General features: G+C 50.3%; 1 protein-coding gene across 1 annotated transcript in view; it reads right to left on the bottom strand.

Annotated features, from left to right (window-relative positions):
• Positions 1-3,439: 3,439 nt before the first annotated feature.
• Positions 3,440-26,028, bottom strand: part of LOC137332684 (nuclear receptor-binding protein 2-like) — a 195,974-nt gene continuing 173,385 nt past the window's right edge. The window contains exons 15-19 of the mRNA XM_067996634.1: positions 18,023-18,158; positions 11,749-11,802; positions 8,965-9,028; positions 6,530-6,585; positions 3,440-3,701 (exon numbers count right to left, since the gene is read on the bottom strand). Coding sequence (XP_067852735.1) covers positions 3,600-3,701; positions 6,530-6,585; positions 8,965-9,028; positions 11,749-11,802; positions 18,023-18,158 — 412 coding nt within the window. The 3' untranslated portion in view covers positions 3,440-3,599. The remainder of the gene's footprint in view (positions 3,702-6,529; positions 6,586-8,964; positions 9,029-11,748; positions 11,803-18,022; positions 18,159-26,028) is intronic.

Below are 26,028 nucleotides of genomic sequence, written 5' to 3'. Positions count from 1 at the left end.
AATTGTTCTGCCATTTCTTTGTTCCCCATTATAATTTCCCCCATTTCTGACTGTAAGGGACCTACATTTGTCTTCACTAATCTTTTTCTCTTGACATAATTATAGAAGCTTTTACAGTCAGTTTTTATGTTCCCTGCTAGTTTACTCTCATACTCTATTTTTCCCCTCTTAATCAATCTCTTTGTCCTCCTTTGCTGAATTCTGAACTGCTCCCAATCCTCAGGCTTGCCGCTTTTTCTGGCAATTTTATATGTCTCTTCTTTGGATCTAATACTATCCCTAATTTCTTTTGTAAGCCACGGTTGAGCCACCTTTCCTGTTTTATTTTTGTGCCAGACAGGAATGAATAATTGTAGTAATTCCTGCACACGTTCTTTAAATATTAACCATTGCTTATCCACCGTCATCCCTTTTAGTAAAGTTCCCCAATCTATCATAGCCAACTCACACCTCATACTCCTGACTCCCCAAAGCCTTACCACCACCAACAAGGCACAAGTCAGGAGTGTGATGGAATACTCTCCACTTGCCTGGATGAGTGCAGCTCCAACAACACTCAAAAAGCTCGACACCATCCTGGACAAAGCAGCCCGCTTGATTGGCACCCCATCCACCACCCTAAACATTCATTCCCTTCACCACCGGCACACAGTGGCTGCAGTGTGTACCATCCACAGGATGCACTGCAGCAACTTGCCAAGGCTTCTTCGACAGCACCTCCCAAACCCGCGACCTCTACCACCTAGAAGGACAAGAGCAGCAGGCACATGGGAACAACACCACCTGCACGTTCCCCTCCAAGTCGCTGGGTCAAAATCCTGGAACTCCCTTCCTAACAGCACTGTGGGAGAACCTTCACCACACGGACTGCAGCGGTTCAAGAAGGCGGCTCACCACCACCTTCTCAAGGGCAATTAGGGACGGGCAATAAATGCCGGCCTCACCAGCGACGCCCACATCCCAGGAATGAATAAAAAAGTCTATATTGGGATAATTGAAGTCCCCCATTCTCACTACTCTATAGATTCTCCTTCATGGTTCAGACACTAAGTCACCCTCCTGGAGAGCTTCACCTTGGCAATGTGTGAGATCCAGAACATGAGCCTGGTGGGCCTGCGCTGGAGCTGACTATATCGAGAGCAGTGAGACGGGCTGGTGGACCCCTCACTGTCAACAGACAGTACTCAGTCTAAATGGCCAGGAAACTGACTGGACTTGGGACAAGAGTTTCTGGAGGGCATTACACTGGTCTGTCCAGGGCTTGGTCCTGCCCACGGTCGGGTGGCAGAGAGACGGGCAGCAGCTGATGAAGCTCAGCGGCACTCACCCCCCCCGAATCACCCCGCTCGATGGGGTGGGGTGTGTGACCGTGCTGTGTTCAGGTGGTTGTTGCCTGTTCCTTACACACATTGCACTGAGTTGTGCGAATCACCACGCTGCTTGTGAGCAGCTCTGGGCACCTGCTGTCTGCCCAGCAGTGGTGTTGTGAATCTGCTCCTCGACCAGCAACCCTCAGAGGTCCTGAGTTCAAATCCCACCAGGGCAAGATGCAAAATTGAATTCTATAAATCCAGCAACAGAGAAATGTCCATGGAAATCTGTTGCATTCTCGTAAAAACCCAACTGGGTCACGAATGTCCGTCAGGGAAGGAAACCTGCTGTCCTCACCCGGTCTGGTCTTCACGTGACTCCAGGCCCACACCAATATGGTTAACTCTCACAGTGACCTGGCTTATTCCAAATAATCTCTACAAAATTCAATAAGGCAGTTCAAAGAAGGTTCACTCGGTTAATCCCGGGGATGAGGGGGTGGACATATGAGGAGAGGTTGAGTAGATTGGGACTCTACTCATTGGAGTTCAGAAGAATGAGAGGCGATCTTATTGAAACATATAAGATTGTGAAGGGGCTTGATCGGGTGGATGCGGTAAGGATGTTCCCAAGGATGGGTGAAACTAGAACTAGGGAGCATAATCTTAGAATAAGGGGCTGCTCTTTCAAAACTGAGATGAGGAGAAACTTCTTCACTCAGAGGGTAGTAGGTCTGTGGAATTTGCTGCCCCAGGAAGCTGTGGAAGCTACATCATTAAATAAATTTAAAACAGAAATAGACAGTTTCCTAGAAGTAAAGGGAATTAGGGGTTACGGGGAGCGGGCAGGAAATTGGACATGAATTTAGATTTGAGGTTAGGATCAGATCAGCCATGATCTTATTGAATGGCGGAGCAGGCTCGAGGGGCCGATTGGCCTACTCCTGCTCCTATTTCTTATGTTCTTATGTAAATCAGTCAGACCTGTGAGTAACGACCGGGGCATTGTATCGGGATAAGACCCAATCTCAGCAAAGTCAACCCTGAAATATCCCCCTCACTAACGTCTGGGGACTGGTGCTAAAGTTGGGAGAGCTGTCTCACCGACCAGTCATGCAACAGCCTGACATAGTCAGCCAATGTCCAAGACTCCTCCATCACCATCCCGGGTGATGGAGGAGTCTTGGACATTGGCTGACTATGTCAACATGGACTCTGGACCCCATGAAGCGCTGAGGATGGAAAGCTCACAGAATGTATTCTGGTGGGTAGGGGAATTCAACAGGACTAGACAGACTAGATGCAGGGAGGATGTTCCCGATGGCTGGGGAGTCCAGAACCAGGGGTCACAGTCTCAGGATACGGGGTAGGGCATTTAGAACAGAGATGAGGAGAAATTTCTTCACTCAGAGGGTGGTGAACCTGTGGAATTCTCTAGCACAGAAGGCAGTGGAGGCCAAGTCATTAGATGTATTCAAGAAGGAGATAGACATATTTCTTGATGCTAAAGGGATCAAGGGATATGGGGAAAAAGCGGGAACAGGGTACTGAGTTAGACGATCAGCCATGATCATTTTGAATGGCGGAGCAGGCCCGAAGGGCCGAATGGCCAACTCTTGCTCCTATTTTCTATGTTTCTATGTTAATACCCATTGAGGCCTTCCCCCACCATCAACATCCTGGGGGTCGACATTGACCAGAAACTCAACTGGACCAGCCATATAAATACTGTGGCTACTAGAGCAGGTCAGAGGCTGGGTATTCTGCAGTGAGGGACTCACCTCCTGACTCCCCAAAGCCTTTCCACCATCTACAAGGCACAAGTCAGGAGTGTGATGGAATACTCTCCACTTGCCTGGATGAGTGCAGCTCCAACAACACTCAAGAAGCTCGAAACACTCCCAGGGCAGGCACAGGGTTAGATACAGAGTAAAGCTCCCTCTACCTGCCCTGGGAGTGTTTGACGGGACAGTGTAGAGGGAGCTTTACTCTGTATCTAACCCTGTGCCTGCCCTGGGAGTGTTTGATGGGACAGTGCAGAGGGAGCTTCACTCTGTATCTAACCCGTGCTGTACCTGCCCCTGGGAGTGTTTGATTGATTTTAGGTGTTAAATAATGAAGTGCTGAGATGAATGGAACCCAGGACACGAGCTGGGGGTATTTTATTGACCCGTGGAGAGAGGCGATGTTTGAGAGGAGCTGCTCCCTCAGCGTTCCACCTTGCGTTGGTGTGAGAGAACATGGAGTGGAACGAGTGCCTCTCACAGGGTCCCAGACTAGGGTCTCACTCTAGTCACCGTTCCCCAGGTGCTGCGAGGGAGAAGCAGCTCCTTTCCCTTCATGTTTGCTGAATGTATCTTCCAAAAAGTTGGCCAACTTCTGACAGTCATCCTACAGAGAGAGAGAGAGAGAGAGAGAGGTGAAGAGTAATATTCTGGATGAAGGACAGGGGAAGGGAACACACATTAAATGGTGAGACTTTGAATGGAGCAGAGTGACCTTGGTGTGAAGGTACAAAGGTCATTAAAGGTGGGGTCACAAATACCGTGCACCATTTAAAGGCAAATGGAATCCTCAGGGGCTCATGTGACCAAAATGGCCAACCAGCTCCCACACCCAAAAGAACGGGAACCGTTTCCAAATATTATAACAGGGGTCCTATGAAACTTGTCGGATCGTGACACAGTTTTGGGGTTCCACTGGGCGAAGGGCCGAAGCAGGGGTCCTTAAAGGGCCGCTGCAGGCCTCTCCAAAAAGCCCCCCAAGAAAAAAACGCTGTACAGTTTATCTACCCACCAGATGCCCCCCGATATTGTCTCCTCCCTTTAAACGTTTACATCTGGCTCAGCTCCAAGGAGAAACTGCCAAATGGTCTGGCCGGAGGCTGGAGTCACGGTGATCGCTCCACCTGCCTGGTGCACACCCAGAGTGGGCGAGTGGGGGCATTAAACCCAGAGCGGGCGAGTGGGGGCATTAAACCCAGAGCGGGCGAGTGGGGGCATTAAACCCAGAGCGGGCGAGTGGGGGCATTAAACCCAGAGCGGGCGAGTGGGGGCATTAAACCCAGAGCGGGCGAGTGGGGTATTAAACCCAGAGCGGGCGAGTGGGGCATTAAACCCAGAGCGGGCGAGTGGGGGCATTAAACCCAGAGCGGGCGAGTGGGGGCATTAAACCCAGAGCGGGCGAGTGGGGGCATTAAACCCAGAGCGGGCGAGTGGGGGCATTAAACCCAGAGCGGGCGAGTGGGGGCATTAAACCCAGAGCGGGCGAGTGGGGGCATTAAACCCAGAGCGGGCGAGTGGGGTATTAAACCCAGAGCGGGCGAGTGGGGCATTAAACCCAGAGCGGGCGAGTGGGGGCATTAAACCCAGAGCGGGCGAGTGGGGGCATTAAACCCAGAGCGGGCGAGTGGGGTATTAAACCCAGAGCGGGCGAGTGGGGCATTAAACCCAGAGCGGGCGAGTGGGGGCATTAAACCCAGAGCAGTGAGTGGGGGCATTAAACCCAGGGCAGCGAGTGGGGCATTAAACCCGGGGCAGTGAGTGGGGCATTAAACCCAGAGCGGGCGAGTGGGGCATTAAACCCAGAGCGGGCGAGTGGGGCATTAAACCCAGAGCGGGCGAGTGGGGGCATTAAACCCAGAGCAGTGAGTGGGGCATTAAACCCGGGGCAGTGAGTGGGGCATTAAACCCGGGGCAGTGAGTGGGGCATTAAACCCGGGGCAGTGAGTGGGGCATTAAACCCGGGGCAGTGAGTGGGGCATTAAACCCAGAGCGGGTGAGTGGAGCATTAAACCCGGGGCAGTGAGTGGGGCATTAAACCCGGGGCAGTGAGTGGGGCATTAAACCCAGAGCGGGTGAGTGGAGCATTAAACCCGGGGCAGTGAGTGGGGCATTAAACCCGGGACAGTGAGTGGGGCATTAAACCCGGGGCAGCGAGTGGGGCAGGCGAGAGCAGCAGAAATATGTGAAAGTCGGGGTGCAACGACGTGAATCGTGCCCTGACCTGATTTTAACAGCACAGTCGCACATTTGACGGCCGATATTGGCCTCGCCAGGCTACCTGGCGCCAAGGACAAGGCAGCGAGAAGGCCATTTAAATAATATTTATTTGAATGTTCCCTCGTGGGCCGGGGGAGCTGGAGCACCCCCAGGGGCCTCGCACTAACCTGACGGCCGGGGAGCATTCCCACGGGTCTGGGGTCAGGAGGGAGACTCACCAGCGAGATGGAGAAGAGGCCCAGGAGTTAAAACCGCCCAGGCCTCACTCCAGAGGAGCATTCCCCGCCGTCCGCCGTCCCCCCGCTGAACTCGGCCCCGAGCTACAGCAGGCCTCTAATGTTGGATTTGTACTCGACCTTAGTTAAACCCCGGTTGGTCCTCCCATTTTAGGAAGAATCCAAACCCAATGGGGAGAGGTGGCATAGATTCACAGGGATTGTTCTCCTTGGAACAGAGAGGGTTCAGAGGAGATTTGATAGAGGTGTTCAAAATCATAAATAAGGAGAAACTGTTTCCATTGGCGGAAGGGTCGGTAACCAGAGGACACAGATTTAAGGTGATCGGCAAAATTGGTTTGCCCGAAACGAGTGGAGCTGGGGCCTACTGTGTACAGGGTGACCAGGCCCATGTGAGGCCTGACCAGCAGATTTTAAAGGACCGCTGGAGGCTGCCACTGAAAAGGTGAGCTTTTAACAAAATACTTAGAATCATAGAGAGATACAGCACAGAGGGAGGCCATTCGGCCCATTGTGCCTGTGCCGGCTCTTTGAAAGAGCTGTCCAATCAGTCCCACTCCCCTGCTCTTTCCCCATAGCCCGGTAAATTTTTCCCTTCAAGTATTTCTCCAATTCCCTTTTGAAAGTTATTATTGAATCTGCTCCCACCGCCCTTTCAGGCAGTGAATTCCAGATCAGAACAACTCGCTGCGTAAAAAAATGTTTCCTCATCTCCCCTCTGGCTCTTTTGCCGATCACCTTAAATCCGTGTCCTCTGGTTACCGACCCTTCCGCCACTGGACACAGTTTCTCCTGATCGATTCTATCCTAAACCATACATAATTTTAAACACCTCTATCAAATTTCCTCTTAATCTTCTCTGCTCTAAGGAGAACAATCCCAGCTTCTCCAGTCTCCACGTAACTGAAGTCCCTCATCCCTGGTAGCAAGGAGTGGAGAGAGGTGTCAGTGTGTCTTAGGATTAATAAACCCCAGCCGTTACCTGACTGATGAATCCGTATCGCACCAGCTCCTGAGCCAGTTCCTGAGAACCCTCACCTGTCGGAGAGAGAGAATGCGAGTGAGAGTGAGAGTGACGAGAGAGAGAGAGAGAGAGAGAATGAGTGAGAGTGTGAGAGAGAGCGAGAGTGAGAGAGAGGGAGTGAGAGTGTGAGAGCGAGAGTGACGAGAGAGAGAGAGAGAGGGAGAATGAGTGAGAGTGTGAGAGAGAGCGAGAGTGAGAGAGAGGGAGTGAGAGTGTGAGAGAGAGAGTGACGAGAGAGAGAGAGAGAGAGAGAGGGAGAATGAGTGAGAGTGTGAGAGAGAGAGTGAGAGAGCGAGAGTGAGAAAGAGAGAGAGTGAGAAAGTGAGCGAGCGAGAAAGAGTGAGAGAATGAGAGAGAGAGTGAGAGTGAGAGGGGAGAGAGAATGAGAGAGGGAGAGAGTGAGAGAGTGAGAGGGAGCGAGAGATAGAGTGAAAGAGAGAGAAAGAGTCAGAACATCAAACAACACTTTCCAGCTGGCAGTCTGGGGCAGCAGGAGAGTGGGAGTGAGCTGGGAAGTACGGAGATGGGGGTTGATTATAACTGTGGGGGTCAGGGTACCGGCAGGGGTTGAAAGTTCAGGCCCCGGGGATTTTAATTCCTGAGCCTTGTTTCAATGAGCAGGGAGAAGACGGAGAGAAACCGCGGCCGGGGACAGACAGGGGGCTCTCAGACTCCCAGGTGGGGTCTCGTGCGAGGGGGAGGGGGTCTCAAAGAAGGGGAGGGGTCTCACAGGAGGGGGAGGGGGAGGGGTCTTGGGGAGAGGGGTCTTGGGGAGAGGGGTCTTGTAGGGAGAGGGGTCTCATGGGGCGGGTCACGTGGGGACGGGTCTTGTGGGGAGGGGGTCCTGCGGGAGGGGTCCTGCGGGAGGGGGAGGGGTCTTGTGGGAGGGTGAGGGTCCTGTGGGGAGGGCGAGGGTTCTCGTCGGGGGGAGGGGTCTTGTGGGGAGGGGGGGAATCCGTGACTGTCCTCGTGGGGCCTGGAGAATTCCTGCTCCCTCTGGCCCCACACAGGAAGGTTTGACACTTTCCCTGGAGGGTCTTGTGGAAACTGAAATAAAATGAAGGAGTCACCGTGTGGAAGGGACAGTGGATAAATAATGCAGAGGTTCAGTAATGTTCTGAAACAGAGGGCTCGTCGGTAACCTCGTCAGACATGGGGGAGGTCACTACAGACCCCAGTTAACAAACAATGGGTCAATGAATGAAGGAAGATGGGAACTAATCACGGAGATGGGACAGGTTGTAGAATCGGATAAACTAATCATCAGGGCGCAGGGAAAGGGAACAAATGTGTAATCATGGGACAGATTATAGGATCGTATAAACCAGGAGGAAAAACCCCAGACAGCAGCGAGACCCGAGGAGCAACACTCGACAGCAGGGACCTGGGGGCAGAAACCCTACGTTGGGGTTTGGACAGAGATCGATCACCTCGGAGCAAATCGGGTAATATCAATATACGTTGTGAGTCTTATATTTTGGAATTGTACTTTAAACTACGAATGGTGTTTGTTAAGTATTTATTAAAGATAAACCTTTGTACCCGAAATCTGTTGCCGGTGCGTTTGTTCAGCCCAAACTTACATTTGAACCCTAAAAGGAAAGGGAGGATCTTTCGAACATCGAGCGAAATCGGAGCAACAGTCTCTCCATCCCTCCCGACAGGGAGACCACCACTTTCAGCTCCGAGGCCTCCGCACCGAGACCATTGGGGTCCCAGTGATGGACTAGGACCCCGATTTACTGAGGCCCCTCCCCCTGTACAACCCTGAGCTCAACAGTCGGGGTCTGAGGGAGTGAGAATCCACTCGTGTCCATCGGCCCGCCCAGACCCCGCCGCTCAAACACATCACCCAACATGGGGTCTACACAGGGAGTCAGAGTGGATCGAGGGAGGGAGGGAGGCAGCTTACAGCCCTCCCCACCCCGAAAGGTTCTGACTCTCTATCTCAGCTCCCTACACCCTGCACAAGCCCTGTCCTCGCTGGTTGCCCTGTGGTTACAGAATCAGAGAAAATTTACGGCACAGAAGGAGGCCATTCGGCCCATCGAGTCCGTGCCGGCTGAGAAACGAGCCACCCAGCCTAATCCCACTTTCCCACATTTGGTCCGTAGCCCTGCAGGTCACGGCTCTTCAGGTGAACATCCAGGTATTTTTAAATGAGTTGAGGGTTTCTGCCTCTCCCACCCTCTCAGGCAGTGAGTTCCAGACCCCCACCACCCTCTCGGGGAAAACATTCTCCTCAGCTCGATGTAAAATCTCCTCCATGTGAAAACTGGCAGAAATTTAGAAAGTCTATTCTGGAGAGATTTGGAGACAATCTGTGGGAAATGGGGTGAAAATCTGAGATACAGACGGCCCGGGCCAGCTGTGGGAGACGGAGAGATACTCACTGGGCAGAAGATCACAGCTCAGCTGTCTGTGTAAAGTATCGTCCAACTTCAGGAATAGAGTGAGCTGTAGGAGGAAGGAAAAGAGGGGTCAGTAGAGGGAGAGAGAAGGGGGGTCAGCACAGGGGGAGAGAGGGGGGTCATTAAAGGGGGGTCAGTAGAGGGGGACAGAGGGGTGTCAGTAGAGGGGGAAAGATGTGGGTCAGTACAGGGGGGTCAGTAGAGGGGGAGAGATGGGAGTCAGTAGAGGGTCAGTACAGGGGGAGAGAGGGTCAGAGAGGGGGAGAGAGGGGTGTCAGTAGAGGGGGATCAGAACAAAGGGGAGAGGGGGGTCAGTAGAGGGAGAGAGTCGGGGTTTTTTTTTAATTCGCTCATGGGATGTGGGCGTCGCTGGCGAGGCCGGCATTTATTGCCCAACCCATGATGGGGCGGTAATTGGCCGGATTGGATTTGTCCTGCTTTTTGTGGACGGGACATACCTGGGCAATTTTCCACATTGTCGGGTAGATGCCAGTGTTGTAGCTGTACTGGAACAGCTTGGCTAGAGGCGCAGCTAGTTCTGGAGCACAAGTCTTCAGCACTACAGCTGGGATGTTGTCGGGGCCCATAGCCTTTGCTGTATCCAGTGCACTCAGCCGTTTCTTGATATCATGTGGAGTGAATCGAATTGGCTGAAGACTGGCTTCTGTGATGGTGGGGATATCGGGAGGAGGCTGAGATGGATCATCCACTCGGCACTTCTGGCTGAAGATGGTTGCAAACGCTTCAGCCTTGTCTTTTGCACTCACGTGCTGGACTCCGCCATCATTGAGGATGGGGATGTTTGCAGAGCCTCCTCCGCCCGTTAATTGTTTAATTGTCCACCACCATTCACAACTGGATGTGGCAGGACTGCAGAGCTTTGATCTGATCCGTTGGTTGTGGAATCGCTTAGCTCTGTCTATAGCATGTTGCTTCCGCTGTTTAGCATGCATGTAGTCCTGAGTTGTAGCTTCACCAGGTTGGCACCTCATTTTGAGGTATGCCTAGTGCTGCTCCTGGCATGCTCTTCTACACTCCTCATTGAACCAGGGTTGATCCCCTGGCTTGTTGGTAATGGTAGAGTGAGGAATATGCCGGGCCATGAGGTTACAGATTGTGCTGGAATACAATTCTGCTGCTGCTGATGGCCCACAGCGCCTCATGGATGCCCAGTTTTGAGCTGCTAGATCTGTTCTGAATCTATCCCATTTAGCACGGTGGTAGTGCCACACAACACATTGGATGGTGTCCTCAGTGCGAAGACGGGACTTCATCTCCACAAGGACTGTGCGGTGGTCACAATACTGTCATGGACAGATGCATCTGCGACAGGTGAGGACGAGGTCAAGTAAGTTTTTCCCTCGTGTTGATTCGCTCACCACCTGCCGCAGGCCCAGTCTAGCAGCTATGTCCTTCAGGACTCGGCCAGCTCGGTCAGTAGTGGTGCTACCGAGCCACTCTTGGTGATGGACATTGAAGTCCCCCACCCAGAGTACATTTTGTGCCCTTGTTACCCTCAGTGCTTCCTCCAAGTGGTGTTCAACATGGAGGAGGACTGATTCATCAGCTGAGGGAGGGCAGTAGGTGGTAATCAGCAGGAGGTTTCCTTGCCCATGTTTGACCTGATGCCATGAGATTTCATGGGGTCCAGAGTCAATGTTGAGGACTCCCAAGGCCACTCCCTCCTGACTGTATATCACTGTACCGCCACCTCTGGCCGGTGGGACAGGACATACCCAGGGATGGTGATGGAAGAGTCTGGGACGTTGGCCGAAAGATATGATTCTGTAAGTATGGCTATGTCAGGCTGTTGCTTGACTGGTCTGTGGGACAGCTCTCCCAATTTTGGCACAAGTCCCCAGATGTTAGTGAGGAGGACTTTGCAGGGTTGACTGGGCTTGGTGTTTTGCCGTTGTCGTGTCCGGTGCCTAGTGGTCCGATGCCGGGTGGTCTGTCCGGTTTTATTCTTATTATGACTTTTCTTAGCGAGATTTTACAACTGAGTGTCTTGCTGGGCCATTTCAGAGGGCAATTAAGAATCAACCACATTGCTGTGGGTCTGGAGTCACATATAGGCCAGACCGGGTAAGGACGGCAGGTTTCCTTCCCTGAAGGACATTAGTGAACCAGATGGGTTTTTACGACAATCCGGTAGTTTTATGGCCATCATCACTGATACTAGTATTTTAATTCCAGATTTTATTTAATTAATTGAATTTAAATTCGCCAGCTGCCGTGGCAGGATTTGAACTCATGACTCCGGATTATTAGTCCAGACCGCTGGATTACTGGTCCACTAACATAACCACTATGCTACCATACCCAGTAAAGGGAAAGAGAGGGGGTTACTACATATGAGTGTGCACATGTAAACGAGTCAGTGTGTGAGTGGGTGTTTGGGTGGGTGTGAGTGGGTGTTGGGTGGGTGTGAGTGGGTGTGAGTTTGTGTTTGGGTGGGTGAGTGGGTGGGTGAGTGGGTGTGAGTTTGTGTTTGGGTGGGTGTGAGTGGGTGTTGGGTGGGTGTGAGTGGGTGTGAGTTTGTGTTTGGGTGGGTATGAATGGGTGTGAGTTTGTGTTTGGGTGGGTGTTAGTGGGTGTGAGTTTGTGTTTGGGTGGGTGTGAGTTTGTGTTTGGGTGGGTGCGAGTGGGTCTGCGTGTGTGTGTCTTTACATATGTGTGTGTGTGTGTGCATGTGAGTGTGGTTTTGAGCATGTTTGATTCTCTCTGTCGCACTCTCACTCACTCTCAGTCCTGAGCTTTACCTACATGCCATCGCGTGTTGTCCTCATGTAATTCCAGGTGACATTGCATCTGAATCACCTGTCAGGTGGACAAGGCAAACATATTACAACAGATCCTCACACACTGTCCCACCATGGTATTCACCACATACACCCACTCACACTCACCCACTCACACCCACTCACACTCACCCAAACACCCACTCACACTCACCCAAACACCCACCCAAACACCCACTCACACTCACCCACTCACACCCACCCAAACACCCACTCACCCAAACACCCACTGACACCCACCCAAACACCCACTGACACCCACCCAAACATCCACTCACACTCACCCAAACACCCACTCACACCCACCCACTCACACCCACCCAAACACCCACTCACACTCACCCAAACACCCACTCACACCCACCCAAACACCCACTGACACCCACCCAAACACCCACTCACACTCACCCACTCACACCCACCCAAACACCCACTCACACTCACCCAAACACCCACTCACACCCACCCAAACACCCACTGACACCCACCCAAACACCCACTGACACCCACCCAAACACCCACTCACACTCACCCAAACACCCACTCACACTCACCCACTCACACCCACCCAAACACCCACTCACACTCACCCAAACACCCACTGACACCCACCCAAACACCCACTGACACCCACCCAAACACCCACTCACACTCACCCACTCACACCCACCCAAACACCCACTCACACTCACCCAAACACCCACTGACACCCACCCAAACACCCACTGACACCCACCCAAACACCCACTGACACCCACCCAAACACCCACTCACACTCACCCAAACACCCACTCACACTCACCCACTCACACCCACCCAAACACCCACTCACACTCACCCAAACACCCACTGACACCCACCCAAACACCCACTGACACCCACCCAAACACCCACTCACACTCACCCACTCACACCCACCCAAACACCCACTCACACTCACCCAAACACCCACTCACACCCACCCAAACACCCACTGACACCCACCCAAACATCCACTCACACTCACCCAAACACCCACTCACACCCACCCAAACACCCACTGACACCCACCCAAACACCCACTCACACTCACCCAAACACCCACTCACACCCACCCAAACACCAACTGACACCCACCCAAACACCCACTGACACCCACCCAAACACCCACTCACACTCACCCAAACACCCACTCACACTCACCCACTCACACCCACCCACACTCACCCAAACACCCACTCACACACACACATAGTCATAGATTCATCGAGTTCTACAGCACGGATAGAGACCCTTCGGCCCATCGTGTCCGCGCCGGCCATCAGCCCTGTCTACTCTAATCCCATATTCCAGCATTTGGTCCGTAGCCTTGTATGCTATGGCATTTCAAGTGCTCATCCAAATGCTTCTTGAATGTTGTGAGGGTTCCTGCCTCCACAACCCTCTCAGGCAGTGAGTTCCAGACTCCAACCACCCTCTGGGTGAAAAAGTTCTTTCTCAAATCCCCTCTAAACCTCCCGCCTTTTACCTTGAATCTATGTCCCCTTGTTACAGAACCCTCAACGAAGGGAAAAAGCTCCTTAGTATCCATCCTATCTGTGCCCCTCATAATTTTGTACACCTCAATCATGTCCCCCCTCAGCCTCCTCTGCTCCAAGGAAAACAAACCCAATCTTCCCAGTCTCTCTTCATAGCTGAAGCGCTCCAGCCCTGGTAACATCCTGGTGAATCTCCTCTGCACCCTCTCCAAAGCGATCACATCCTTCCTGTAGTGCGGCGACCAGAACTGCACACAGTACTCCAGCTGTGGCCTAACCAGTGTTTTATACAGCTCCATCATAACCTCCTTGCTCTTATATTCTATGCCTCGGCTAATAAAGGCAAGTATCCCATATGCCTTCTTTACCACCTTATCTACCTGTTCCGCCGCCTTCAGGGATCTGTGAACTTGCACACCAAGATCCCTCTGACCCTCTGTCTTGCCTAGGGTCCTCCCATTCATTGTGTATTCCCTTGCCTTGTTAGTCCCTCCAAAGTGCATCACCTCGCACTTTTCCGGGTTAAATTCCATTTGCCACTGTTCCGCCCATCTGACCAACCCATCTATATCGTCCTGCAGACTGAGGCTATCCTCCTCACACCCAAACACCCACTGACACCCACCCAAACACCCACTCACACTCACCCAAACACCCACTCACACTCACCCACTCACACCCACCCAAACACCCACTCACACCCACCCAAACACCCACTCACACTCACCCACTCACACCCACCCACTCACACCCAAACACGCACTCACACCCATCCACTCACACTCACCCAAACACCCACTCACACCCACCCAAACACCCACTCACACCCACCCAAACACCCACTCACACTCACCCAAACACCCACTCACACCCACCCACATGTACATGTCACTCTGCTTTTTTAGAAAGGAGAGAGAGGGAAACCGGGGAATTATAGACCTGTTAGCCTAACATCTGTTGTGGGGAAAATGCTGGAGTCTGTAATTAAGGATAGGGTGACTGAACACCTCGAGAATTTTCAGTTAATCAGAGAGAGCCAGCATGGATTTGTGAAAGGTAGGTCGTGCCTGACAAACCTGATTGAATTTTTTGAAGAGGTGACTAAAGTAGTGGACAGGGGAAGGTCAATGGATGTTATTTATATGGACTTCCAGAAGGCATTTGATAAGGTCCCACATAAGAGACTGTTAGCTAAGATAGAAGCCCATGGAATCGAGGGAAAAGTACGGACTTGGTTGGGAAGTTGGCTGAGCGAAAGGCGACAGAGAGTAGGGATAATGGGAAGGTACTCACATTGGCAGGATGTGATTAGTGGAGTCCCGCAGGGATCTGTCTTGGGGCCTCAATTATTCACAATATTTATTAATGACTTAGATGAAGGCATAGAAAGTCTCATATCTAAGTTTGCCGATGACACAAGATTGGTGGCATTGTAAGCAGTGTAGATGGAAAAATAAAATTACAAAGCGATATTGATAGATTAGGTGAATGGGCAAAACTGTGGCAAATGTAATTCAATGTAGACAAATGTGAGGTCATCCACTTTGGATCAAAAAAGGATAGAACAGGGTACTTTCTAAATGGTAAAAAGTTAAAAACAGTGGATGTCCAAAGGGACTTAGGGGTTCAGGTACATAAATCATTGAAGTGTCATGAACAGGTGTAGAAAATAATCAAGAAGGCTAATGGAATGCTGGCCTTTATATCTAGAGGACTGGAGTACAAGGGGGCAGAAGTTATGCTGCAGCTGTACAAAACCCTGGTTAGACCGCACCTGGAGTACTGTGAGCAGTTCTGGGCACCGCACCTTCGGAAGGACATATTGGCCTTGGAGGGAATGCAGCGTAGGTTTACTAGAATGATACCCGGACTTCAAGGGTTAAGTTACGAGGAGAGATTACAGAAATTGGGGTTGTCTTGTCTGGAGTTTCGAAAGTTAAGGGGTGATCTGATCGAAGTTTATAAGATATTAAGGGGAACGGATAGGGTGGATAGAGAGAAACTATTTCCGCTGGTTGGGGATTCTAGGAGTAGGGGGCACAGTCTAAAAATTAGAGCCAGACCTTTCAGGAGCGAGATTAGAAAACATTTCTACACACAAAGGGTGGTAGAAGTTTGGAACTCTCTTCCGCAAACGGCAATTGATACTAGCTCAATTGCTAAATTTAAATCTGAGATAGATAGCTTTATGGCAACCAAAGGTATTAAGGGATATGGGCCAAAGGCAGGTATATGGAGTTAGATCACAGATCAGCCATGATCTTATCAAAGGCAGAGCAGGCACGAGGGGCTGAATGGCCTACTCCTGTTCCTATGTTCCTACACCCACCCAAACACCTACTCACACCCACCCAAACACCTACTCACACTCACCCAAACACCTACTCACACCCACCCAAACACCCACTGACACCCACCCAAACACCTACTCACACCCACCCAAACACCCACTCACACTCACCCAAACACCCACTCACACTCACCCAAACACCCACTCACACTCACCCAAACACCCACTCACACTCACCCAAACACCCACCCAAACACCCACTCACACCCACCCAAACACCCACTCACACCCACCCAAACACCCACTCACACCCACCCAAACACCCACTCACACTCACCCAAACACCCACCCAAACACCCACCCAAACACCCACTCACACCCACCCAAACACCCACTCACACTCACCCAAACACCCACTCACACTCACCCAAACACCCACCCAAACACCCACTCACACCCACCCAAACACCCACTCACACTCACCCAAACACCCACTCACACTCACCCAAACACCCACTCACACCCACCCAAACACCCACTCACACCCACCCAAACACCCACTCACACCCACCCAAACACCCACTCACACCCACCCAAACACCCACTCACACCCACCCAAACACCCACTCACACCCACCCAAACACCCACCCAAACACCCACCCAAACACCCACTCACACTCACCCAAACACCCACCCAAACACCCACTCACACCCACCCAAACACCCACCCAAACACCCACCCAAACACCCACTCACACTCACCCAAACACCCACCCAAACACCCACCCAAACACCCACCCAAACACCCACCCAAACACCCACCCAAACACCCACTCACATTCACCCAAACACCCACTCACATTCACCCAAACACCCACCCAAACACCCACTCACACCCACCCAAACACCCACTCACACCCACCCAAACACCCACCCAAACACCCACCCAAACACCCACTCACATTCACCCAAACACCCACTCACACTCACCCAAACACCCACTCACACCCACCACTGTCCCAGCCCTTTTTATTTAACACAATCAAATTCATATCAGGAAAGGCCGAGTGAGAGAGACTGGGGTGTCGTGCTTCTCCAGAGAGAGCCAGAGAGCATCTAATGGGTGGACAGGGGGGTGATGAATGGGGGGGTGACGAATGGGGGGTGATGAACAGGGGGGGGGGGTGAACAGGGGGTGATGAATGGGGGGTGATGAACAGGGGGGTGATGAATGGGGGGGTGATGAACGGGGGGGTGATGAACGGGGGGGGGGGGGGGGTGAACAGGGGGTGATGAATGGGGGGGCGATGAACGGGGGGGTGATGAACGGGGGGGGGGGGGGGGGTGAACAGGGGGTGATGAATGGGGGGGTGATGAACAGGGGGGTGATGAACGGGGGGGGGGGGGGGGGGTGAACAGGGGGGTGATGAACGGGGTGGGGTGAACAGGGGGTGATGAACGGGGGGGGGGTGAACAGGGGGTGATGAATGGGGGGGGTGAACAGGGGGTGATGAACGGGGGGTGATGAATGGGGGGGGTGATGAATGGGGGGGGTGATGAACGGGGGGGTGATGAACGGAGGTGGGGGTGAATGGGGGGTGATGATTAGGGGGGGTGGGGGTGAATGGGGGGTGATGAACGGGGGTGGGGGTGAATGGGGGGTGATGATTAGGGGGGGTGGGGGTGAATGGGGGGTGATGATTAGGGGGGTGGTGGTGAATGGGGGGTGATGATTGGGGGGGGGTGATGAATGGGGGGTGATGATTAGGGGGGGGTGATGAATGGGGGGTGATGATTGGGGGGGGGGGTGAATGGGGGGTGATGATTGGGGGGGGGTGGTGAATGGGGGGTGATGATTAGGGGGGGTGATGAATGGGGGGTGATGATTGGGGGGGGGGTGAATGGGGGGTGATGATTAGGGGGGGGTGATGAATGGGGGGTGATGATTGGGGGGGGGGTGAATGGGGGGTGATGATTGGGGGGGGGTGGTGAATGGGGGGTGATGATTAGGGGGGGTGATGATTGGGGGGGGGTGATGATTAGGGGGGGTGGTGAATGGGGGGTGATGATTAGGGGGGGTGATGAACGGGGGGTGATGAACGGGGGTAATGGACAGGGAGAGTGGGTTCTGTACCTGGGACACCCATGGCCTCTCACACCCACTGACATGCAGAGATCACTGGATCAGGAGCAGAGCCGTGGCTGATATCTCCTGGGAGCTCTGATCTTTTGGGGTCAGTTTTCAATCTGCTGTACAGTCCGAGATCGGCTGTATCACTGGACACCATGGACCAGCTGTGCTCCGTGTTGTGTACTGCGTTCCGTGCCACACACGCTGCCCCATGTGTGGCTCCCTTGCACTGCTCTGTCACTCCCTTGTGTCACCTTTCACTATGTTGCTGGATATACTGAAGATAAACGAGTGTCTCACCTTCCTTGTCTCCAGTTCATGCTCTTCTGTGGTGGGAGATTTCACCGACTCCGTTGTTTGGGGGATCAGGGTCTCGGCCCAGAACAAGTGGTGTGGCCGGTCGGAGGAAAAGGCCATTAAAGGATAAATACCATTCCTGAAAATCAGAGAGAGAGGTCGCAGTCACATCACCCAGGAGGCTCGAGATCTGCACACCTACCCCCCATATACACAAATATTTACACACACAATATACACAAATAAGAACATAAGAAATAGGAGCAGGAGTAGGCCATTCGGCCCCTCGAGCCTGCTCCACCATTTAACGAGATCATGGCTGATCTTCTACCTCATCCCCATTTTCCTGCACCATCCCCATATCCCTTGATGCCTTTAATATCTAGAAATCTATCGATCTCTGTTTTGAATGTACTCAATGACTGAGCCTCCACAGCCCTCTGGGGTAGAGAATTCCAAAGATTCACCACCCTCTGAGTGAAGAAATTTCTCCTCATCTCAGTCCTAAATGGCCGACCCCTTATTCTGAGACTGTGACCCCTCGTTCTAAATTCCCCAGTCAGGGGAAACATCCTCCCTGCATCTACCCTGTCGAGCCCTGTAAGAATTTTGTCTGTTTCAATAAGATCACAACTCATTCTTCTAAACTCGAGTGAATACAGGTCTAGTCAACTCAATCTCTCCTCATACGACAATCCTGCCATCCCAAGAATCAGTCTGGTGAACCTTCGCTGCACTCCCTCTATGGCAAGTATATCCTTTCTTAGGTAAGGAGACCAAAATTGTACACAATACTCCAGGTGTGGTCTCACCAAGGCCCTGTATAACTGCAGTAAGACATCCTTGCTCCTGTACTCAAATCCTCTTGTAATTAAGGTCAACATACCATTTGCCTTCCTAACTGCTTGCTGCACCTGCATGTTAGCTTTCAGTGACTCATGTACAAGGACACCCAGGTCCCTTTGTACATCAACATTTCCCAATCTCTCACCATTTAAATAATACTCTGCATTTCTGTTTTTCCTACCAAAGTGGATAACTTCACATTTTTCCACATTATATTCCATCTGCCATGTTCTTGCCCACTCACTGAGCCTGTCTGTATCCCCTTGAAGCCTCTTTGCATCCTCCTCACAGCTCACAATCCCACCTAGTTTTGATCATCAGCAAACTTGGAAATATTACATTTGGTTCCCTCATCCAAATCATTGATATATATTGTGAATAGCTGGGGCCCAAGCACTGATCCCTGCGGTACCCCACTAGTCACAGTCTGCCAACCTGAAAAAGACCCATTTATTCCTACTCTCTGTTTCCTGTCTGTCAACCAATTCTCAATCCATGCCAGTATATTCCCCCCAATCCCATGTGCTCTAACTTTGTTCACCAACCTCCTGTGTGGGACCTTATCGAAAGCCTTCTGAAAATCCAAATACACCACATCCACTGGTTCTCCCTTATCTATTCTACTAGTTACATCCTCAAAGAACTCCAATAGGTTTGTCAAACATGATTTCCCTTTCATAAATCCATGTTGACTCTGCCAATCCTATTATTATTTTCTAAATGTCCTGTTATCACATCCTTTATAATAGACTCTAGCATTTTCCCTACTACTGATGTTAGGCTAACCGGTCTGTAATTCCTTGTTTTCTCTCTCCCTCCTTTTTTAAATAGTGGGGTTACATTTGCCACCCTCCAATCTGCAGGAACCATTTCAGAATCTATAGAATTTTGGAAGATGACAACCAATGCATCCACTATCTCTACAGCCACCTCTTTCAAAACCCTGGGATGTAGATCATCGGGCCCTTGGGATTTATCGACTTTCAGTCCCATTCATTTCTCTAGAACTATTTTTTTACCAATACTAATTTCCTTCAGTTCCTCATTCTCGCCAGACCCTTGGTTCTCTTGTATTTCTGGGAGCTTTTTTGTGTCTTCTTCTGTGAAGACAGACACAAAGTATTTGTTTAATTTCTCTGCCATTTCCTTATTCCCCATTATAAATTCTCCCGTCTCTGTCTGTAAGGGACCCACATTTGCCTTCACCAGTCTTTTCCTTTTTACGTACCTATAGGAGCTTTTACAGTTTTTATGTTTCTTGCTAGTTTACTCTCATATTCTATTTTCCATCTTTATCAATTTCTTGGTCCTCCTTTGCTGAATTCTAAAATGCTCCCAATCCTCAGGTTTACTGCTTTTTCTGGCAGCTTTATCTGTCTCTTTCTTTGATTTAATACAATCTTTAATTTCTCTTGTTAGCCACGGTTGGACCACTTTTCCTGTTGTTTTTTTTTGCCCTAAAGGAATATATATTTGTTGCAAATTATGTATTAATTCTTTAAATGCCAGCCATTGTCTGTCTACTGTCATACCTTTTAATGTAGTTCCCCAATCAACCACAGCCAATTGCGCCTCATACCTTCGTAGTTTCCTTTGTTTAGATTTAAGACCCTAGTTTTGGATTGAACTACATCACTTTCAAACTTAATGAAGAATTCTGTCATATTATGATCACTCTTCCCGAAGGGCTCCTTTACAACAAGATTATTAATTAACCCTTTCTCATTGCACAATACTAGATCTAAAATTGAAACATACAAAATTCTTACAGGGCTCGACAGGGTAGATGCAGGGAGGATGTTTCCCTTGGCTGGGGAGTCTAGAACCAGGGGTCACAGTCTCAGAATAAGGGGTCGGCCATTTAGGACTGAGATGAGGAGAAATTTCTTCACTCAGAGGGTGGTGAATCTTTGGAATTCTCTACCCCAGAGGGCTGTGGAGGCTCAGTCATTGAGTACATTCAAAACAGAGATCGATAGATTTCTAGATATTAAAGGCATCAAGGGATATGGGGATAGTGCAGGAAAATGGGGTTGATGTAGAAGATCAGCCATGATCTTGTTGAATGGAGGAGCAGGCTCAAGGGGCCGAATGGCCTACTCCTACTCCTATTTCTTATGTTCTTGTGTAAAATTGCCTGTTCCTTAGTTGGTTCCTCAACATACTGATCTAGAAAATCATCTTGTTTACATTCCAGGAATATACACACACACAATATACACACTCATACATCCTATATATACACAAATATACACTCCATATACATACTTGTACACCCCATAGACACAAATATATACACCCCATATACACTAATATACATACACACCAGATACACAAATATGTATATTTTGCTACCCCGTGGCTCAGTCGGTAGCAAACTCACCTCTGACTCAGAAGGTTGCGGGTTCAAGTCCCACTTCAGAGACTTGAGGATATAGTCCAGGCTAACACTCCCAGTGCAGTATTGAGGGAGTGCTGCACTGTCAGAGGTGCCGTCTTTTTGGAGGACAGAGATGGGGGTGGGTGAGAATGTTGAAGAAGAAATTGGCAGACTGTACACATTGTGTACTTGAAACAAAAAAATTTGCAGGGCCACAGGGAAAGGGCGGGGCAGTGGGACCAGCTGGATTGCTCTTACACAGAGCCAGCATGGAGTCGATGGGCCGAATGGCCTCCTTCCATGCTGTAACCGTCTATGATTCTAAATATACACACATACAATATACACAAACATACATACACACCAGATATACAAATATGCACACACAACATAAACACTCATACATCCCATAGAAACACAAATATACACTCCATATACATGCTCATACACCCCATCTACACCCCATCTACACATTCAAATGCCCCATATACACAAATATATACACCCCATATACACAAAAACAGGCAGAGGGTGTCAGGAAGGGACAGAGAGTTCAACAAAGGTAATAGTGCATTAGTGACTAAGGTCACGTCAGGGAAAAAAAGTAAAAAGTTAAAATTAAAGGCTCTTTATCTGAATGCACGAAGCATTCGTAACAAGAGAGAGGAATTAATGGCACAAATAGAGATAAATGGGTTTCATAGAGTCATAGAGTTATACAGCACGGATAGAGGCCCTTCGGCCCATCGTGTCCGCGCCGGCCATCAAGCCCTGTCTAATCTAATCCCATATTCCAGCATTTGGTCCGTAGCCTTGTATGCTATGGCATTTCAAGTGCTCATCCAAATGCTTCTTGAATGTTGTGAGGGTTCCTGCCTCCACAACCCTCTCAGGCAGTGAGTTCCAGACTCCAACCACCCTCTGGGTGAAAAAGTTCTTTCTCAAATCCCCTCTAAACCTCCCGCCTTTTGCCTTGAATCTATGTCCCCTTGTTATAGAACCCTCAATGAAGGGAAAAAGCTCCTTCGTATCCATCCTATCTGTGCCCCTCATAATTTTGTACACCTCAATCATGTCCCCCCTCAGCCTCCTCTGCTCCAAGGAAAACAAACCCAATCTTCCCAGTCTCTCTTCATAGCTGAAGCGCTCCAGCCCTGGTAACATCCTGGTGAATCTCCTCTGCACCCTCTCCAAAGCGATCACATCCTTCCTGTAGTGTGGCGACCAGAACTGCACACAGTACTCCAGCTGTGGCCTAACCAGTGTTTTATACAGCTCCATCATAACCTCCTTGCTCTTATATTCTGTGCCTCGGCTAATAAAGGCAAGTATCCCATATGCCTTCTTTACCACCTTATCTACCTGTTCCGCCGCCTTCAGGGATCTGTGAACTTGCACACCAAGATCCCTCTGTCCCTCTGTCTTGCCTAGAGTCTTCCCATTCATTGTGTATTCCCTTGCCTTGTTAGTCCCTCCAAAGTGCATCACCTCGCACTTTTCCGGGTTAAATTCCATTTGCCACTGTTCCGCCCATCTGACCAACCCATCTATATCGTCCTGCAGACTGAGGCTATCCTCCTCGCTATTTACCACCCTACCAATTTTTGTATCATCAGCGAACTTACTGATCATACCTTTTACATTCATATCCAAGTCGTTAATGTAGACCACAAACAGCAAGGGCCCCAGCACAGATCCCTGTGGTACCCCACTGGCCACAGGCTTCCAGTCACAAAAACAACCTTCGACCATCACCCTCTGCCTTCTGCCACTAAGCCAGTTTTGTATCCAAAGTGCCAAGGCACCCTGGATTCCATGGGCTCGTACCTTCTTGACCAGTCTCCTGTGCGGGACTTTATCAAAGGCCTTATTGAAATTAAGGGTTTGATCTAGACATGATTGCAAAATGATCCACGGGAGAAGTGATCCACCCGTAGCTAACTAAAGAAGTTAAGGAGAGTATTAGATTGAAAGAAGAGGCCTACAATGTTGCCAAGAAGAGTAATAAGCCTGGGGATTGGGAGAGTTTTAGAAACCAACAAAGGACGACCAAAAAATTGATAAAAAGGGAGAAAATAGAATATGAAAATAAACTAGCAAGAAATATAAAAACAGATTGTAAGAGCTTCTACAAGTATGTAAAAAGGAAGAGAGCAGCAAAAGTAAATGTTGGTCCCTTAGAGGCTGAGACAGGAGAAATTATAATGGGGAATCAGGAAATGGCAGATGGATTAAACAAATATTTTGTATCTGTCTTCACAGTGGAAGACACAAAAAACATACCAGAAATAGTGGGGAACCAAGGGGTAAATGAGAGAGAGGAACTTAAAACAATTAATATCACTAGAGGAAAAGTACATGAGAAACTAATGGGACTAAAAGACAATAAATCTCCTGGACCTGATGGCCGACATCCGAGGGTTCGAAAAGAGGGGGCTGCAGAGATAGTGGATGCATTGGTTATAATCTTCCAAAATTCCTTAGATTCTGGAATGGTCCCCGTGGATTGGAAGGTAGCAAATGTAATCCCGCTATTCAAGAAAGGAGGGAGGGAGAAAACAGGGAACGACAGGCCAGTTAGCCTGACATCAGTTGTCGGGAAAATGCTGGAATCCATTATTAAGGAAGTGGTAACAGGGCACTTAGAAAATCATAATATGATTAGGCAGAGTCAACATGGTTTTATGAAAGGGAAATCGTGTTTGACAAATTTATTAGAGTTTTTTGAGGATGTAACTGGCAGCGTAGATAAAAGGGGAATCAGTGGATGTCGTATATTTGGATTTTCAAAAGACATTCGATAAGGTGCCACATAAAAGGTTGTTACACAAGATGAGGGCTCATGGGGTTGGGGGTAATATATTAGCATGGATAGAGGATTGGTTAACGGACAGAAAACAGAGAGTAGGGATAAACGGGTCATTCTCAGGTTGTCAGGCTGTAACTAGTGGGGTGCCACAAGGATCAGTGCTTGGGCCTCAGCTATTTACAATCTATATTAATGACTTAGATGAAGGGACCGAGTGTAATGTATCCAAGTTTGCTGACGATACAAAGCTGGGTGGGAAAGTAATCTGTGAGGAGGACACAAAGAGTCTGCAAAGGGATATAGACAGGTTAAGTGAGTGGGCAAGAAGGTTTTTTTATTCATTCATGGGATGTGGGCGTCGCTGGCGAGGCCGGCATTTATTGCCCATCCCTAATTGCCCTTGAGAAGGTGGTGGTGAGCCGCCTTCTTGAACCGCTGCAGTCCGTGTGGTGAAGGTTCTCCCACAGTGCTGTTAGGAAGGGAGTTCCAGGATTTTGACCCAGCGACGATGAAGGAACGGCGATATATTTCCAAGTCGGGAAAGTGTGTGACTTGGAGGGGAACGCGCAAGTGGTGTTGTTCCCATGTGCCTGCTGCTCTTGTCCATCTAGGTGGTAGAGGTCGCGGGTTTGGGAGGTGCTGTCGAAGAAGCCTTGGCGAGTTGCTGCAGTGCATCCTGTGGATGGTACACACTGCAGCCACAGTGCGCCGGTGGTGAAGGGAGTGAATGTTTAGGGTGGTGGATGGGGTGCCAATCAAGCGGGCTGCTTTGTCCTGGATGGTGTCGAGCTTCTTCTGTGTTGTTGGAGCTGCACTCATCCAGGCAAGTGGAGAGCATTCCATCACGCTCCTGACTCGTGCCTTGTAGATGGTGGAAAGGCTTTGGGGAGTCAGGAGGTGAGTCATTCGCCGCAGAATAGCCAGCCTCTGACCTGCTCTTGTAGCCACGGTATTTATGTGGCTGGTCCAGTTAAGTTTCTGGTCAATGGTGACCCCCAGGATGTTGATGGTGGGGGATTTGGCGATGGTAATGCCGTTGAATGTCAAGAGGAGGTGGTTAGACTCTCTCTTGTTGGAGATGGTCATTGCCTGGCACTTGTCTGGCACGAATGTTACTTGCCACTTATCAGCCCAAGCCTGGATGTTGTCCAGGTCTTGCTGCATGCGGGCTCGGACTGCTTCATTATCTGAGGGGTTGCGAATGGAACTGAACACTGTGCAGTCATCAGCGAACATCCCCATTTCTGACCTTATGATGGAGGCAAGGTCATTGATGAAGCAGCTGAAGATGGTTGGGCCTAGGACACTGCCCTGAGGAACTCCTGTAGCAATGTCCTGGGGCTGAGATGATTGGCCTCCAACAACCACTACCATCATCCTTTGTGCTCGGTATGACTCCAGCCACTCGAGAGTTTTCTCCCTGATTCCCATTGACTTCAATTTTACCAGGGCTCCTTGGTGCCACACTCGGTCAAATGCTGCCTTGATGTCAAGGGCAGTCACTCTCACCTCACCTCTGGAATTCAGCTCTTTTGTCCATGTTTGGACCAAGGCTGTAATGAGGTCTGGAGCCGAGTGGTCCTGGCGGAACCCAAACTGAGCATCGGTGAGCAGGTTATTGGTGAGTAAGTGCCGCTTGATAGCACTGTCGATGACACCTTCCATCACTTTGCTGATGATTGAGAGTAGACTGATGGGGCAGTAATTGGCCGGATTGGATTTGTCCTGCTTTTTGTGGACAGGACATACCTGGGCAATTTTCCACATTGTCGGGTAGATGCCAGTGTTGTAGCTGTACTGGAACAGCTTGGGTAGAGGCGCAGCTAGTTCTGGAGCACAAGTCTTCAGCACTACAGCTGGGATGTTGTCGGGGCCCATAGCCTTTGCTGTATCCAGTGCACTCAGCCGTTTCTTGATATCACGCGGAGTGAATCGAATTGGCTGAAGACTGGCTTCTGTGATGGTGGGGATATC

Source organism: Heptranchias perlo, chromosome 2, assembly GCF_035084215.1.
Source record: "Heptranchias perlo isolate sHepPer1 chromosome 2, sHepPer1.hap1, whole genome shotgun sequence".
Taxonomy (NCBI): domain Eukaryota; kingdom Metazoa; phylum Chordata; class Chondrichthyes; order Hexanchiformes; family Hexanchidae; genus Heptranchias; species Heptranchias perlo.
The sequence above is the reverse complement of the archived record's forward strand: the minus strand, read 5'-3'. Positions and strand labels throughout refer to the sequence as shown.